This window comes from Salvelinus namaycush, chromosome 4 (genome assembly GCF_016432855.1).
Source record: "Salvelinus namaycush isolate Seneca chromosome 4, SaNama_1.0, whole genome shotgun sequence".
Taxonomy (NCBI): Eukaryota; Metazoa; Chordata; class Actinopteri; order Salmoniformes; family Salmonidae; genus Salvelinus; species Salvelinus namaycush.
Window position 1 is genome coordinate 29,805,775 of NC_052310.1, and position 17,614 is coordinate 29,823,388.

The 17,614-nt window shown below is 42.2% G+C and overlaps 1 protein-coding gene across 4 annotated transcripts in view; it reads left to right on the forward strand.

The window, feature by feature from the left end:
- The window catches only part of LOC120046432 (fibroblast growth factor receptor 2-like), a 100,732-nt gene that overhangs the window by 29,030 nt on the left and 54,088 nt on the right, over window positions 1-17,614 (forward strand). For 3 of the 4 annotated variants that reach the window (XM_038991658.1, XM_038991657.1, XM_038991659.1), the window contains 3 exons: window positions 1,233-1,307; window positions 4,984-5,153; window positions 12,999-13,122. In XM_038991658.1, coding sequence (XP_038847586.1) covers window positions 1,233-1,307; window positions 4,984-5,153; window positions 12,999-13,122 — 369 coding nt within the window. The remainder of the gene's footprint in view (window positions 1-1,232; window positions 1,308-4,983; window positions 5,154-12,998; window positions 13,123-17,614) is intronic. The other variant, XM_038991660.1, reaches the window with a different exon arrangement.

Below are 17,614 nucleotides of genomic sequence, written 5' to 3' on the forward strand. Positions count from 1 at the left end.
ATTACTACTACTACTACAATCTGTTCTTATGACGAAACTGAAAAATACCAAGTTGTGTAGAAAGTAAACATCCGCACCTCAAATGTGCCAAGTGTGCTTATGTCTGCATAATGAGGATGTCGGGAAAAAATTGCAACTTCTGACTTTCTGGTCTAGCGTTTGATGACAACGGAATACACTGCCCAGCCTTACATTAGAAAGAGGAGATTATCCTGATTAAAATGGTGTCCAATTCAACAAAAATTGAAATATACACATTGTGAGATATTTGGCCCAATATACCAACATGCCTCTCCGTAGGAAAACAATGGGGGGTGCTCAACGTTCCAAGGGCAAAAGTTATTTAGGGGCTAGCGTTTGATGACAACGGAACACACTGCCCAGACTTACATAATTAGAAAGAGGAGATTCTCATGATTAAAATGGTGCCCAATTTTTTTTAAATCTAAATATACACATTACGAGATATTTGGCGAAATAGACAGACATACCTATATTTCCCGATTTGAAACAATGGGACGACCTCAGAGTTCCATGAGTAATTTTTTGTTGTTTACGTTTTAACTACCAGCAACGTGGGCAGGTCTCATTGCCAACAATAGCAAAGCAGGCATTGTGACGTAGGACAATAGGCTGGGAATAGAACGTTCGGAAGGCGAATTGGTGCCACGGGGCTCAATATAACTAATATAGGAGCTGGCAGGGTGAAAAATGCCCCAAAATAAGGCCTGTTTTTTCATGATTACTTCAAACCTATGGCAAGCAGCTGGGACATATGATAATATTATGAAACTGGGCACCACGGCTGATGCAATGAACTAGTTTTTATCAGAAAAAAGCATTGTTAAAAATGTCATGTGTCCAGCCTACTACATCCCTGATCTTCTGAGGTTGTGATGCTGTTTTATAGGGTGATAGTTGGGGAATGGCCATCGAAGGGTTGTGGAATGGTCATGTAGTTGTAGTTATTCAAATTTTCTTACAAACGTCAGTGACTCTCATGCTGTTCTTGATTGCATATGATTAGTGATTTTGTGAACAGTGTAAACGTCAATATTACATCACCTGATTCTGCCACCTCATCTAAACACATCAGTGCATGTATGAGCATGTGCTGCAGTGTGTGTGTGTACATGTGGGTGTGTAGGCGTGTGTAGCAGTGTATGTGTATGGCTGGAGCTGTGTTGGGAGGTGGCAGAGATAGTAGGAATTAACCGTGGTCATCTCTACAGATGCCATCTCGTCTGGGGACGATGAGGACGACACAGAGCGATCGGAGGACGTGGGGGTGGACGGAGAGCAGATAAGTGAGTATGGGCATAGTATTGTGGGACAGTGTGGGATCAGGGCAGGAGAGGCCGTGACCGTTGTCTTCTGTAGTGTGGGCATTGAGGCAATATGTGAATTTAGCAAATAGGTTGTCGTTTTGTGGGGTTGTTTTTACCTGCATTGTTATATAATAACACTGTTGTGGATCTGAAGGACATGGCTTGGACTTTCGACCATCAGGTCAAATGTCGTCATGACCAAAGTTACTATACTCCTAAATGTTTGTTTTTTTGTGTGTTGTGTGCACAGTGTTACTAAATCTCTTAGTTTCATTAGTTCAAATCTGCAATGAGATCTCAGCTGTACTGTAGCATTCCTGTATATGTAGTAAGTCTGGGAGTGTGTGCTGGGAATGTGTATATGTGTGTGTGTGATGTTTGTAAGCCTATCTCTCCCGGGCCTTTTAGGCGCTCCAGGGAAGAGGAATTCCTAACATTTCTCCTGTAGCTGGCGTCTCTCAGGTAGTCAGGCCCCAAGGAGCGAGTCAGCTGGACTAATCCATTATGGAATGCTCCCATCTGGACTGGGTTAGGGACCTGATGGGAGATGGGCTCTGTGTGTGTGTCACAGGCTGAAGGCTTCCATATGTTGTTAATTTTAAACACGCACCGTGCCTCACAGTGGGTTCAACTCCCCCACTTTGCACCGACTTTAATTGCCTGAAATCCATTAAATATGTCATCTAGGAACACTGTAAGGAGAGGAAAATGGAGAGAAGGGGGGAAAAACGGTTTCTGGTGGTAATAAGCTGTTTGAAAGCAAAGTAAAAACTGTTCTGGCAGCTCGGTTGAATTTCCTCCTGGTGTTTTTTTCTAAGAATTCAAAACCGGAATATTAAAAAGAGAGGCGGAAGAGTGGGGGAAGAGAAAAAATAGGGGACAGTTGAGGCCTTTTAACTACAGCGTTCTGGTTTGGATCAGCACCAGCACTTCTCTGTGTACGCTTACGCTGTAGAGCGCTGGCCCCCGGCCCAGTTTTGGAGGGGTGTTGTGGAGGCTTTTTAGGGAAAGAAGGAAAGGAGGGAAGGAGAAGGGGGGGTCTGAGCATTGTGCTTGGGGCCGTTCTAATGCCCAATAGGTTAGGTTTCAGTGTCTGTCTCAGCTCGTACTCTGTACACTTTGATTCCACTTTCTTAAAAAGAGATGGAACAACAACACAGTCACAACCTGCCCCCCCCCCCCCCCCCCCCCCCCCTCTAAAACACTGGGAGAAGAAGTTATGGGCGAAGATGTACCCCCTTCCCAGCGTCAGCGGATGTTGGCTGTGATTGGAGGAGACGAGCAAGGCATACGGAAGGATCATTGAGAAGGCTTTGTTTTTCGGAGCAGCATTAACGTCAGGGGGAGGTCAGAGTGGATGTGGGGTTCCACTCTCGTTGGTTTTGTTATTCTCATTCTCTGGCCTGATAAGGAGATCATCCTTAATTGCTCCCGTTTGTCTTTGTTTGAAACATCTGTAGGGTACAATTTACAATCTTTTAATAGTCTATTATCATTAGCTGCTTTGTTATGTTTGTCCTAGATATACAGTATATGTAGCTCTAGTACCAGCTCTACAGTATGTGGCAAATGTACAACTTTAAAGCAATTAATACTATCGTTTGACACGTATGTTTGTGCCTCATTCCTCATGCTGAACGTACAGCACATTCTTGTTTTGAAGTTCCATAGATAACCTGAGCTAACCCCAGACTGCCACAGAGTAAACACTAAGAGAAGCTGTCCATCCAGAAAGGTTAAGGGGCTATAGGGGGGCCACACAGGGTGCTAGGGGCCGCAGAGGGGTCTTAGGGGCCACAGCAGTTGGCCAGTGAGAGTTTGGCCTCATCTGGACAGAGGTTGGGGGGTCTTTGAAGTCTCGCTACCTCCGGACGACGGGAGCATGGGAAACAGACCTGGTCACCTTTCGCCATCATGTACCGTGCTCATCATCAGACACAGCTGCTGCCACTCCGGGGTCAGAGTTCACCTGAGAGAGACGAGCTCCCGAGCGGGGGCAGTCGCCACCTTAACCTGTCTGACTGTGTGTCTGTAGGGAGGAGTGTTGAAAGAGAAAATAAGATGGCGAGAAATAGGGGGACAGAGTGAGAAGGAAATGGGCTTAAAAGAACCTAGCTAGTCCAATTATATTGTGTTGGTTCATCCTGGAAGGAAGAGCATGGTTTACTTCTTCTGTATCAAAGTATGTGTGTACTGTCCGGTTTGCATGCCAGAGAAAATTATGGGAGGTGACCGACTCTGATAGTATTCTGATTGCACTCTGGTAGGCGGGAGAGAGGAGTGGGAAGAGGGAGAGGGGCTAAAACAGGGAGGGAGAGGTGGAAAGAAGGACATAGGCCCAAGAAGGCTATAGGAGTGTCTAACGGCTCCAGTAACCCTGGAGTGTTCCCCCCTCTTCTCCCTGCTCCTGTAATAGAGATATAGGAAGTGATGGTGGGGAGGACATCGGTTGTGAAGTTTCTCTTCTTTCTGAGTTCATCTGCTTATGCAATCACTCTCCCAGGTGCCGAGAGAGAGAAATGGGGAGGGGGGGTAGAGAGAAGATAAAGTGTGTGTGTGAGAGAGGAAGAGGTAGAGAGAGAGGGGGGGCTTCAGGGAACTACAGAAAATGAGATATATGGGGTGAACGAGCTGCGGTTACAGTATGTAGGCCAGACAGAAAAGGGGTGTTCCTAACTTCCTATACGTCCCTGTGGGGGTTTATTTGAATGAAGGAGCATGATCAATCATTGTGTGGGTAACTTACCCTTTACAAACCAAACATTTCTCACTCACAACAAATGTGAAATAATCTTTCTCCCTTCTGGAACATAATGATTATTCATGGGTGATAAATATCCCTTCTTCCCAACAGCCATATCTTCCCGATGACAGGAGCCTAAATATTGTAATTGGAAGAAGTGGTAAAAAAAAGCGCTAACTGCAACTAGATTAAATGGATGTGATGGTCTAGTTACCCACTTGGTAACGCGTCCTGCAACCTTCAAAAGAGAACAATTATGTTTGAGTTTTAAGTGTTTCCAGTGTGAACTGTAGTTTCTTCCCAAATGGCACCATATTCCCTATTTAGTGCAATACTTTTGACTAGGGCCCATAGGGAACAGGGTGCCATTTGGGACGTAGCCTGTGAAGCCATTGCTGGGTTGTAAGACTGGGTTGTAAGTCCATACAGCCCAGTGTTGTGAAGGGGGCTAGGGAGTGGAAATAACAGTTTAGGGCTTGCCCCCTTGGACCATATGGCTTTGGGCAAAAATAGTGCCTTTATGTAGGGAATAGGGTGCCATTTGGGACATATCCTGTGACCACCTCCCTCACTCTTTCTCACTACCTGCTAGCTGTAGTTATCCATGTTGTTCAGGCTTTGGACTGAAACTGTTAATCAACGGAGCTCTGCTGCTCAGCCATGTTTTCCATACAGGGTTTCTGTTGACAGTGAGCAAAGTTACTCTCACAAATATCAGTAAGACTTATTTTACAGCACGGTTTAAGCTGATATGGTTTTAACTAATAAACTATGTGGTAACAATGAAAACTTTCTGGTACTGTCTGGTACTTCCCTAATATAATATATGTTACTGTTTTGCCATAGATGGACAAAATCTAATTTGAGATTTTGACTTAACAAAAACCCTGATTGGTCATCTCTTTTCTTCAGGGGCGCCCTATTGGACATTGCTGGAGAAGATGGAGAAGAGGCTACATGCTGTACCTGCTGCCAACACAGTCAAGTTTCGCTGTGCTGCCGGGGGCAACCCACGTCCTAAGATGCGCTGGCTGAAGAACAGCCGACCATTCCGACAGGAGGACCGCATGGGCGGGTACAAGGTACGAGAGAGAACCCTGCACTGAAGCATGCTGGGACATGGAGTTTCTCATGACTAGCGCATTGAAATTAGTCTATGTAATCAAATGTTTCATTCAAGTTTACTTTTGTGACTGTTGTTTAGAAAGGACTTTCAATGCATTTTTCTGTGTCTTGATTTTGATGCAGACTGTTGCCTTTCCATTTTGGCTCTACTGCTACTACTGTTGAGCCGCGCAGCCTAGTTAAAGTTTACGGTGTGGCTGTGGATCCGACTTTCTGGACCCCTTTTCCCGACATCTAAAGGTCCTGAAGCTTCTTCACGTGTGCAGGATTCTCTACTTTACGCACGGTCTCTGACGAATCTTTCTTGTTTAATAAAGTTGATCAAAGTCTGCAAGAACACATAATGAAAGTATACAACATAACCAAATATAATCGCATAGTATAACGTTACTGTAATAAGGGAGGGTGACCACAAAAATTGGTGTGTAAGGTAGAGGTAAAGCCAGTGATTTAGATCATCAGCTCTAGGGAAAAGGGATCCGGCGGGACGGGGCGGTTACCTATGGATCCGCAGCCTCGGCCTAAAGTTGAACAGAAGGGACCAGCCTATGTTCTAAGAACCCATGCACTTCGCCCAACTGCTGTTTGCACATTCTGCAAACTCAAACAATGTAAACACACCAAGAGGTGACCTAAGACTCAACTTTCGACCATACAAACACACAAGCTTTCCATGCAAATGTAGTCCTAAACTTTTTCTGCCTCAATACATTTGATTTGAATATTTTCATGTCATTAATTTTTTTATAGATGTTTGAAAAGTCCATGTGCATAGAGTGGAGGCGCATGCGCGTAGCGATGGGACCCATGGGGAGGGTGTAGCTCCGTTTTCTACCTTCAAACTGTGATTATATGTAGAAGCCAGACAACATAGTTTAAATTAAGCACTTAAAATCGATAGATCAATATATCCCCAAGTACCTGGGAGAGAGTGAGCGATCAGTTATATACTGTAAAACTATTAACTAATCTGTGGGTAAAGTGACGCTGCGACTCGATCCCAACAAGCCATGGCTTCCTTTAGAGGAAAAGACAAACAACTTGGAGATGTAAATGAGAGCAACAGTTGAAGGAAATCCAGGAAAACATAACTAAAATACTCTAAATGCTCACCAAAACAAATAAACTGTTACAAGCTGTTAAAGTAGATTTGCTTAAAAGGAAAGTACAGTCTATCATGTCAATATGCATATACAGTTGAAGTCGGAAGTTTACATACACCTTAGCCAAATACATTTAAACTCAGTTTTTCACAATTCCTGACATTTATTCCTAGTAAAAATTCCCTGTCTTAGGTCAGTTAGGATCACCACTTTATTTTAAGAATGTGAAACGTCAGAATAATAGTAGAGAGAATGGTTTATTTCAGCTTTTATTTATTTCATCACATTCCCAGTGGGTCAGAAGTTTACATACACTCAATTAGTATTTGGCAGCATTGCCTTTAAATTGTTTAACTTGGGTCAAATGTTTCGGGTAGCCTTCCACAAGCTTCCCACAATAAGTTGGGTGAATTTTGGCACTTTCCTCCTGACAGAGCTGGTGTAACTGAGTCAGGTTTATAGGCCTCCTTGCTCTCACACGCTTTTTCAGTTCTGCCCACAAATGTTCTATGGGATTGAGGTCAGGGCTTTGTGATGGCCACTGCAATACCTTGACTTTGTTGTCCTTAAGTCATTTTTCCACAACTTTGGAAGTATGCTTGGGGTCACTGTTCATTTGGAAGACCCATTTGCGACCAAGCTTTAACTTCCTGACTTATGTCTTGAGATGTTGCTTCAATATATCCACATAATTTTGCTTCCTCATAATGCCATCTATTTTGTGAAGTACACCAGTCCCTCCTGCAGCAAAGCACCCCCACAACATGATGCTGCCACCCCTGTGCTTCACGGTCGGGATGATGTTCTTTGGCTTGCAAGCCTCCCACTTTTTCCTCCAAACATAACGATGGTCATTATGGCCAAACAGTTCTATTATTGTTTCATCAGACCAGAGGACATTTCTCCCAAAAGTATGTTCTTTGTCCCTATGTGCAGTTGCAAACTGTAGTCTGGCTTTTTTATGGCGGTTTTGGAGCAGTGGCTTCTTCCTTGCTGAGCGGCATTTCAGGTTATGTTGATATAAGACTCGTTTTACTGTGGATATAGATACTTTTGTACCTGTTTCCTCCAGCATCTTCACAAGGTCCTTTGCTGTTGTTCTGGGATTGATTTGCACTTTTCAACACTAAAGTACATTCATCTCTAGGAGACAGAACGAGTCTCCTTCCTGAGCGGTATGACAGCTGCGTGGTCCCATGGTGTTTATACTTGCGTACTATTGTTTGTACAGATTAACGTGATACCTTTAGGCGTTTGGAAATTTCTCCCAAGGATGAACCAGACTTGTGGAGGTCTACAATTTTTTTCCGAGGTCTTGACCGATTTATTTTGATTTTCAAATGATGTCAAGCAAAGAGGCACTGAGTTTGAAGGTTGGCCTTGAAATACATCTACAGGTAGACCTCCAATTGACTCAAACTATGTAAATTAGCCTATCAGAAGCTTCTAAAGCCATGACATAATTTTCTGGAATTTTCCAAACTGTTTAAACTTGTGCATGAACAAGACAACACAATTGGGCTTCTGGAAACAAAGGTGCAAACTTTACAAGATGGACTGCACCAGCAAGAAAACAGAATGAGATAAAATATGAGATTATTGTCCCTACCAAAAGACGAGGAAAAAGGCGTTGTCGTGCCCTCTTTATGACTTTCTTGGTGTGTTTGGACCATGATAGTTTGTTGGTGACGCGCACGCCAGGTTGCGAGCCATGTGTTCTTCGATACGTGAACCTACCAAGCCGCACTGCTTGGCATTCCTTGCTATTTGCTATTCTAAGCAATAGAATAGCAAAAGTCTTACCAGACTTGATGCTTATCAATTAAACAGGGTTTGTTAAAAATAGACGCTAACAAACAAATACACGAACATGTTTCAGATTAATGCAACACGTCAAAAAATATTTATCAATAATGGCGGTTGATGCCAAAAAGGCTTTCGACCGTCTTGAATGGCCTTTCCTATTCAAAACTTTGGAAGCTTTCAACTTTGCAGCTGAAATAATACATTTAATACAAGTATTTTATAAATGTCCTAAAGCAAAAATAAACACAAATAATACATTATCTGATGAAATTGCTTTAGAAAGCGGCACAAGACAGAGATGTCCCCACTCCCCCCTCCTGTTTGCACTGGCAATTGAACCGCTTGCAGAAATAATTAGACAGGACCCAAACTTAGCAGGTATCATTATTGGTAAACATCAATATGAACTAAACTTATTTGCAGATGATCTCCTGATATACTGTACCAGACCAATAATCCCCCTTTGCTAAAAAACATTTTCAGAAAACTCTAAAATCTCAGGATATAGCATTTATGTGAAAAAAGTTATAATAATGGCAATAGGAATAAGAAAAAGAATAACTCACGATTTACAGCAATCCTTTAAATGGACCACAAAAAATATGAAATACTTAGGATGCCTAGTAAGTGACAACAAATAATAAATAACTTTATTCCATTACTCAACAATATAAAGGCAGATCTAATTAAATTAAATAATCTTCCCATACATTGTACAGGTAGAATAAACCTATTTAGAATGGCATGGCTCCCAATGTTTTTGTATACCTTTTTTTTTACCCCCCCCCCCCACCCACTTTCTTTTAAAAAAAGTATACTCGGTCATAACAGACTTTAAAAATAACATTTTACATCTTCTTAAATCTGAGGGTGGTTTTAACCTTCCAGACTTGGAATTGTATAATTTCGCTACCCAAGGCTTTTACTTGCGACATATAGTTAAATGCACTAAAGACGAACAATGGGTACAGTGGTTGCTGCACTAAAAGTTTATGCTGATTATGCTGTGGAACTTATAAGTAACTTGTGGTTTAGTACGGTACCCTGCGTCACCCCTTCATTGCTCCAGACCAGAGCAAGGGGGAGAGAGAAGCACTGATTATGCTTTTGGGTCCTACTGTGTCTCTAACTGACAATGAATGGGCGACATAAACCTAAATAGAAATGGATAATTGTGCACAACTTCAGTATTACTTACTTAAAACTGTTACGCTAAGGTTTTTATTATTTTATTTTGTTAGGATTATTTTGCTCTTTCTGTAGTACTGTAGGCCACATCCAACCGGTCATGTTATACAGTGCCTGAGTGGCGCAATGGTCTAAGACACTGCATAGCAGTGCAAACTGTTTTGCTACAGATGCTGGTTCAATACCTGTGCCGGCCTTGACTGGGAGACCCATGAGATGACTGTAGTTTTTTTGGTTTAAATAAATAATTCTAAATAGCAAACTGGCTTTATTTACAAATTAAATTAAAATCCTATGTTTATTTAGTTATCGATCCATAACGAATTACTATGGGAATAAATATCACTGAATTACAGAAATATCCTCCAATCCTCTATATTTAATTATTGGGGGAGAGTCACGTTGTATTTTTCGATATACTGTAGGCCTACCGTCGGTGACTTGAGTCTCACTAGTGTTGAGTAATGTGCTGTTAAAAGTGGTGTAGGTCTTATTTATTTAAAGAGCAAATTGAAGTTAGAAGCAATGGGATTTGAAGCAATAGCCTACAACTTTTTTAGCACCGTTTCGCACTGCTCTGAGACAAGCATGGGGACTGGCCTTGATAAATCAATTAGATTTTTATTTTCACTGAATCTCCATTTGGGTATTGGTTAGACTAGAATTAGAAAATTAGGGTGTAGAAATGTTATGCTCTTAGTGTAACCTTTTTTTAAACTAGGCAAGTCAGTTAAGAACAAATTCTTATTTACATGGACAGCCTGCTCCTTCCTCCCTGTTGGGGAATTGAACCCCGGTCTCCCGCATGCCCGCACGACACGGGGATTCTTTAGCTAAATAGCCCAGTACTGTACTCCCGACTGTCAAGTTGTAAAGCGCCCTATTTTCCGTTCCATCCTAACGGAAACCCAGAGGGTTTTCCGTTTTTCTTGGAATAGAAGCACCATAATATTAATCTAATTAATTAAGCAAGTACCAGTCAAAAGTTTGGACACACCTACTCACTCCAGGCTTTTTCTTTATTTTTACTATTTTCTAAATTTTAGAATAATAGTGAAGACATCACAACTATGAAATAACACCTATGGAATCAGTTAAGAACAAATTCTTATTTACAAGGACAGCCTACTCCTTCCTCCCCATCTCGGAATTGAACCCCGCATGCCCGAACGACACAGGGATTCTTTAGCTAAATAGCCCAGTACTGTAGCTCACTCCCGACCGTCACATTGTACAGCGCCATATTTTCCGTTCCATCCTAACGGAAACCCAGAGGGTTTTTTGTTTCCTTGGAATTGAAACACCATAATATTAATCCAATTAATTAGGCATAATTTCTTAAAATCAGTCCCATATACTATGTTCTTACAAAAAAAGGTTTAACATTCTCTAGTACAGCCACTATTGAAGGCTATCTAATGCTTCTCAAAGATGCACTCTGGTGGTCAAACTAGTACTAACGAGCATTAATGGTACCAGTGATACCAGTAATTACAATTGAGCAATTAACACTGGAGTGATAGATGTGTAGATGAAGATGTGCAAGTAGAAAAGCTGGTGTGCAAAAGAGCAGAAAAACAAAAACAAATATGGGATGAGGTAGGTAGTTGGTTGGATGGGCTATTTACAGATGGGCTGTGTACAGCTGCAGCGATCGGTAAGCTGCTCTGACAGCTGATGCTTAAAGTTAGTGAAGGAGATATGAGTCTCCAGCTTCAGTGATTTTTGCAATTCGTTCCAGTCTTGGGCAGCGGAGAACTGGAAGGAAAGGTGGCCAAAGGGGGTGTTGGCTTTGGGGATGACCAGTGAAATATACCTGCTGGAGCGCGTGCTACGGGTGGGTGTTGCTATGGTGACCACTGAGCTGAGATAAGGCAGATCTTTACCCAGCAAAGACTTATAGATGACCTGGAGCCAGTGGGTTTGGTGACGAATATGTAGCGAGGACCAGCCAACGAGAGCGTACAGGTCGCAGTGGTAGGTAGTATATGGTGCTTTGGTGACAAAACGGATGGCACTGTGATAGACTGCATCCAATTTGCTGAGTAGAGTGTTGGAGACTATTTTGTAAATGACATCGCCGAAGTCAAGGATCGGTAGGATAGTCAGTTTTACGAGGGTATGTTTGGCAGCATGAGTGAAGGATGCTTTGTTGCGAAATAGGAAGCCAATTCTAGATTTCATTTTGGATTGGAGATGCTTAATATGAGTCTGGAAGGAGAGTTTACAGTCTAACCAGACACCTAGGTATATATAGTTGTTTACATATTCTAAGTCAGAACCGTCCAGAATAGTAATAATCACCCGCAGCAAGAGCGACATCATTGATATATACAGAGAAGAGAGTCGGTTCACCTTCCAACAGGATAACGACCCCAAGACAATGCAGGGGTGGCTTCTTGACAAGTCTCTGAATGTCCTTGAGTGGTCCAGCCAGAGCCTGGACTTGAACCCGATCAAACATCTCTGGAGAGACCTGAAAATAGCAGTGCAGCGACTCTCCCCATCCAACCTGACAGAGCTTGAGATGATCTGCAGAGAAGAATGGGAGAAACTCACCAAATAGAGGTGGGCCAAGCTTGTAGCGTCATACCCAATAGACTCGAGGATGTAATTGCTGCCAAAGGTGCTACAACAAAGTACTGAGTAAAAGGTCTGAATACTTATGTAAATGTGATAAATATTTTTTATATATAAATTAGCACAAATTTCTATAAACCTGTTTTTCTTTTGTTTTTATGGGGTATTGTTTGTAGATTGATGAAGAAAGAAAACTATTTAATACATTTTAGAATAAGGTTGTAACGTAACAAAATGTGGAAAAAGTCAAGGGGTCTGAATGCTTTCCGAAAGTACTGTATATACAAATACTTCAGCTGAATAAGATAATACGATTGGGGAATCATCCAATCTCTCGAAATCAAATCGAACGTTTTTTAAAGTGCAATTAAAAGTCACATTATACTTTACAGTGATGGATTCATTTGCAAGTTATCTAGTGTGTTTGGATGGAATAGGGAAGGAAAAAGTGTGACACATGTAGTTAATGGGTGATAGTTTACGAGGAAACACAGCCATCTCTTCATGGGAAGTTCCGGAGAATGTTTCCCCTTGGCTTTAATTCTGTAGAAAGTCTCATTCTAATAAACACAGTATTCAGTAGAACGCTATCTCCTCACTGTCTTTAGTGACAGTTCTGTAAACACACACACACACACAAACAAACACGCACGCACACACACACACACACACACACATATTGCACGCACACACACACACACACACACATACACACACACACACTCCACTTGACTTGCCCATGCAAAACAAGTGCCCTAAAATAAAATACAGAATATCTAGTGTTTTCTCTCTAAGTAGTAAAAAGTAGAGTATTTAGAATCTACAGGGTTTTCACTAGTGTTCTAAGGAGTAGAGGTGGTAAGTAGTATCTTAGGGAGAGCACTCCACCCCACAGTCTCAGCAAAACAGTGAAATTCCTTGGGTGGGGGTAGCAGCTCACCTTAGGACCAGTCTGCCACTCCCCGTAATATTGTTTTTCACCATGATGCGCTCGTGAGAATAGACCTGACCGCCCGTCACTCACTGAGCCTCCTAACTTACTCTCTCTGGCCTTCAATCCGCAGTTTGCATTGGTTTGGATGTTCCTTTGTGAGATTCACATTAATGGGTTGTTTTCCCTTTCAGGTGCGTCACCAGCACTGGACCCTGATCATGGAGAGTGTGGTGCCATCCGACAAGGGCAACTACACCTGCCTGGTGGAGAACGCATATGGCACCATCAACCACACCTACACCCTGGATGTAGTGGGTGAGTACTGCACTGGGCCTGCCTGGGATAGAGGGAGGGATGGGGGGGTTAATAATAACATCTGCGAGACACCTGCGAAAAGTAGGGGTCAGAACCAGGGTCAGCCATTTGCCGGTGTCCCTGGAGCATTTGGGAACCAGCAACTTTTTGGTTACTGTCCTAATGGTCTAACCTCGAGGCTACCTGCCACCTACAACTAACCATTACTTGTTTGGGCCAGCATTAGGGGATTCTCACAGAGGGTGTTGGGGACGGGGTGGGGTTGAGGGTTATTGCTGGCTGTTTGATCCCCAGGTGTATGCTACTACACTGTATGTAAGTACAGAGAAGGAATGCTGCCTAGATGTGCCAGGTCTGTTTCTATGGGCAGGATTGATGCATGTACTGTATGTAGGCAGGGCCCTGGCCAAATAAAAAATCGAATCAAATTTGATTTGTCAAATACGCCGAATACAACAGATGTAGACCTTACCGTGAAATGCTTACTTACAAGCCCTTAACCAACAATGCAGTTCAAGAAATAGAGGTAAGAAAATATTTACTAAATAAACTAAAATAAAAAGTAAGACAATAAAATAACAATAACGAGGCTATATACAGGGGGTACCGGTACCGAGTCAATGTGCGGGGGTACAGATTAGTCGCAGTAATTTGTACATGTAGTGACTATGCATAGATAATAAACAGCGAGTAGCAGCAGTGTAAAAGCAAAGGGTGGGGGTCAATGTAAATCGTCTGGATGGCCATTTGATTAATTGTTCAGCAGTCTGATGGCTTAGGGGTAGAAGCTGTTAAGGAGCCTTTTGGACCGAGACTTGGAGCTCTGGTACCGCTTGCCGTGCAGTAGCAGAGAGAACAGTCTATGACTTGGGTGACTGCAGTCTTTGACAATTTTTTGCTCCTTAGTCACAATAGTCTGATTCACACCAAGACAAGCCAAACTGTACTGTGCTTGCCTGGTTACGCATCAGCCGCATTTTTTGGAAACTCGCGTGAAAAGACATTGTGAAAAGAAAATATCCAAGCCCAGCCCAGTACTGTTCGGGTTGGCCCAACACTGTGAATCCGGCAAATGTCGGCTGGACATAAGGGGCCAGGGATGTGACTGTTAGAGGAGTTGGAGAGGGACAGTGGGAGTACATGCTGCTGAGCCTCTCTCGGGGAGAAAACAAAACCAATGCAGTCAGCAGCAATGTTACCTCAACATTTTTTGGGGCACTGAGCAAATTTCTGGTCTTCTTGAACGTTGTTAAGATTCTGTGCAACCTTCAGCTCACGTTTATTGTGAACACTGAGGCTGTACCCGCTTTAAGTTTCAGTTTTAACAGTGGGCAAGTAGGTTACTGTGGCTCCATCAAGAACAATGGATAAAATGCATCCCATAACATTTTAACATGGAAATAGTTGTTCTATCATTCAGCCTTCAGTAGCAGCCAATGTGTGATGTTCAATGTAGACCTATATTCCATGACACTTTTGAAAAAACATTCAGAGCTTGACATTAAACTGTTAATCCACTTCTCCATCAGACAAGGTGAATGAAAATGTTGTGTTGTTTGATACAAGAAACCACTTTACAAAATAAAATGCATTATTATTCGCATACCATTATTACATAGAATTAATGCTACCCTCTGCCTATTGGGTACTTAGCTTATTCAAGCCTGTCTCAAAATACAACACTGCCCCTTTAAGACAAACACAATGCTCTTTACCTGACTTGCTTTTTAAAGATGTCTAGAAATGTACACGTTTTATGCTCTTGTAGGAAGCAATCACTTACCTATTGCTGACTGCAAATTATCTATAACTGGGCTCACTAACTAGCAAAGGTTATTAACGAAATGTGCACACGTGGCTACATAAAGCTCTCGCTTTGATCTCAAAACAAGCGCATCTACTCACGACTGCTCATGCTGTAGAACAGTCCAGTTCAAAGTGAACGGCACAGATCCATATTTGCCAATGGTCTATGTGATATAGTCCTACTGCAGCTCTGATTGGTTATGCCGCACGCGTGTCAATGCAATAAAATCCTACTCCAATGCGTTCTGCCTACAACCAAATCTCTTGCATAGTTAGTTTTGCATACTAAGTCTTTCATAGTTTGTTTTGTTGTGGTATGTTACATTGAAAGTGGCTAATATTATTAATAATAAGGGACCCGTTGATAGTGTTAAATAACGGAAAAGTTCATTCTCGCATGCGCGCAGCTTAGAGGGAACATTGGTCAGCATTATTACAAGGGAACACAGCAAATTCAAACCTAACTCACTCAACCCCTTTACTCTGACCTTTGGAGCAAACAAGACTAGAGTGTGTGTGTGTGTGTGTGTGTGTGTGTGTGTGTGTGTGTGTGTGTGTGTGTGTGTGTGTGTGTGTGTGTGTGTGTGTGTGTGTGTGTGTGTGTGTGTGTGTGTTGTGTTCAATGTATTATGTAGAGCACTGGTCATCTTGCAAAATAAACTAGCAGGAGGGTGGGGGAGAAGAGGGGGTTAAATCAGAGGCTTTGGGTTAGTCAAATGTCAGATAAATCGGTAAATGTGTGTACACTGTATATATTGCGTGCCTGTGTGTGTGTTTTTCCCTGCTGAGTTATTCAACAATCTACTCTTATGATTATGAATATGGGTCTGTGTCCCAGACTGAGACCCATCTCAGTGTGTTGCTGTGGGTGTGTGTGTGTGTGTTATGGCTGTGACGGTCATGGAATTTTGGATGATGGTTATTGCTCAGCCAAACGATTTTGGTCACTGTTATAACCGTACAAATGTATATATTTTTTAAAGAAGTACATTTTCTCCTCTCCTCCGCTACTGACTGCATGTGCTGCCATAGAAATAGAATGATATGATATTCATTACGTTTCTACACTCTTAGAAAAAAAGGTGTTAACCCTTACAGAGGGTTCTACATGGCACCCAAAAGGGTTCTACCTGGAACCAAAAAGGGTTATACTATGGGGACAGCCAAAGAACCCTTTTGGAACCCCTTTTTCTAAGAGTGTATGTGCTGCTGGAGGCAGGGGGCATTGCCTAGGCAACCAAAGACCCGTTTGCTACAACAATTTGCTTGTTTTACGTTTGCTATAATACCTTACTTGTTTCCGCAAGGAGCAACAAAGTTTCATCACGTTGTTAAGTGTCCATGTTACAACCGAAACAGACTCAACTGCATGAATGTCCGGCAGCTACACCTTCAGTCAGTTGTTCATTCCACAATAAATAAATAAATATATACACTGAGTGTACAAGACATTAGGAACACCTTCCTAATATTGAGTTGCACCCCCTTTTGCCCTCAGAACAGCCTCAATTCATCAGGGCATGGACTTTATTTGGCTGGATCTTCTTTGGGTGGTGGACCATTCTTGATACACATGGGAAACTGTTGAGCGTGAAACACAGCAGGGTTGCAGTTCTTGACACACTCAAACCAGTGCGCCTGGCACCTACTACCATACCTTGTTCAAAGTGACTGAAATATGTTGTCTTGCCCATTCACTTTCTGAATGGCACACATACACAATCCATGTGTCAATTGTTTCAAGGCTTAAAAATCCTCCTTTAACATGTCTCCTCCCCTTCATCTACGCTGATTGAAGTGGATTTAACAGGTGACATCAATAAGGGATCATTGCTTTCACCTGGATTAACCTGGTTAGTCTATGTCATGGAACGAGCATGTGTTCCTAATATTTTGATGTATATACAGTACCAGTCAAACATTTGGACACACCTACTCATTCAAGGGTTTTTCTTTACATTGTAGAATAATAGTGAAGACATCACAACTATGAAATATCACATATAATCATGTAGTAACCAAAAAAAAACTGAAAGAGTAGGTGTGTCCAAACTTTTGACTGTTACTGTATATATATATACATATATATAGTATATATATTTTTTTAGGACAGTTATTTTATTTTCATGACAGTCTTTATCCATAACCGTTGGTTAAACAGGTAAATGGTCATTGTACCAACCCCAGTGTGTGTGTGGGGTGGGGGGGGGTCTTTGGCCATTGTTTTAATCTGTATCTATTTGTTTCCCTGTTGTCCTTACTGTACCACATGAAAAACAACCAGTGGGCATCAAAGCACTTCTGTCCTCTAGGGTTCATCAAGCTCCGGTGAGACCTTTACCCTAGGTACAGATCTAGGATCAGCTAACTTTAACCATTAGTGGAGAAAATGAAAAACTGACCACAGATCAGCATCTAGGGGCAACTACTCCACACTGTTAATCAATGATAACCAGTAGGTCAATACACAATACATTGTGGTTTAATTCCCAGAGGTCTTGGATGTTATTTGTCCATGTGGTTGTAAAGCTCAACTCTCAGGAGAGTTGACCCCCTCTGTTCATTTGCCCTAGCCTTCTGTCAGGGTCTCCATGGTAATAAAGGGCAATGTTCACAACACTATCAGACAAGAGATGGAATCCTGAGTGTAAATACCCTCAAATACCTCAAGTAGCCTCAGGATGCA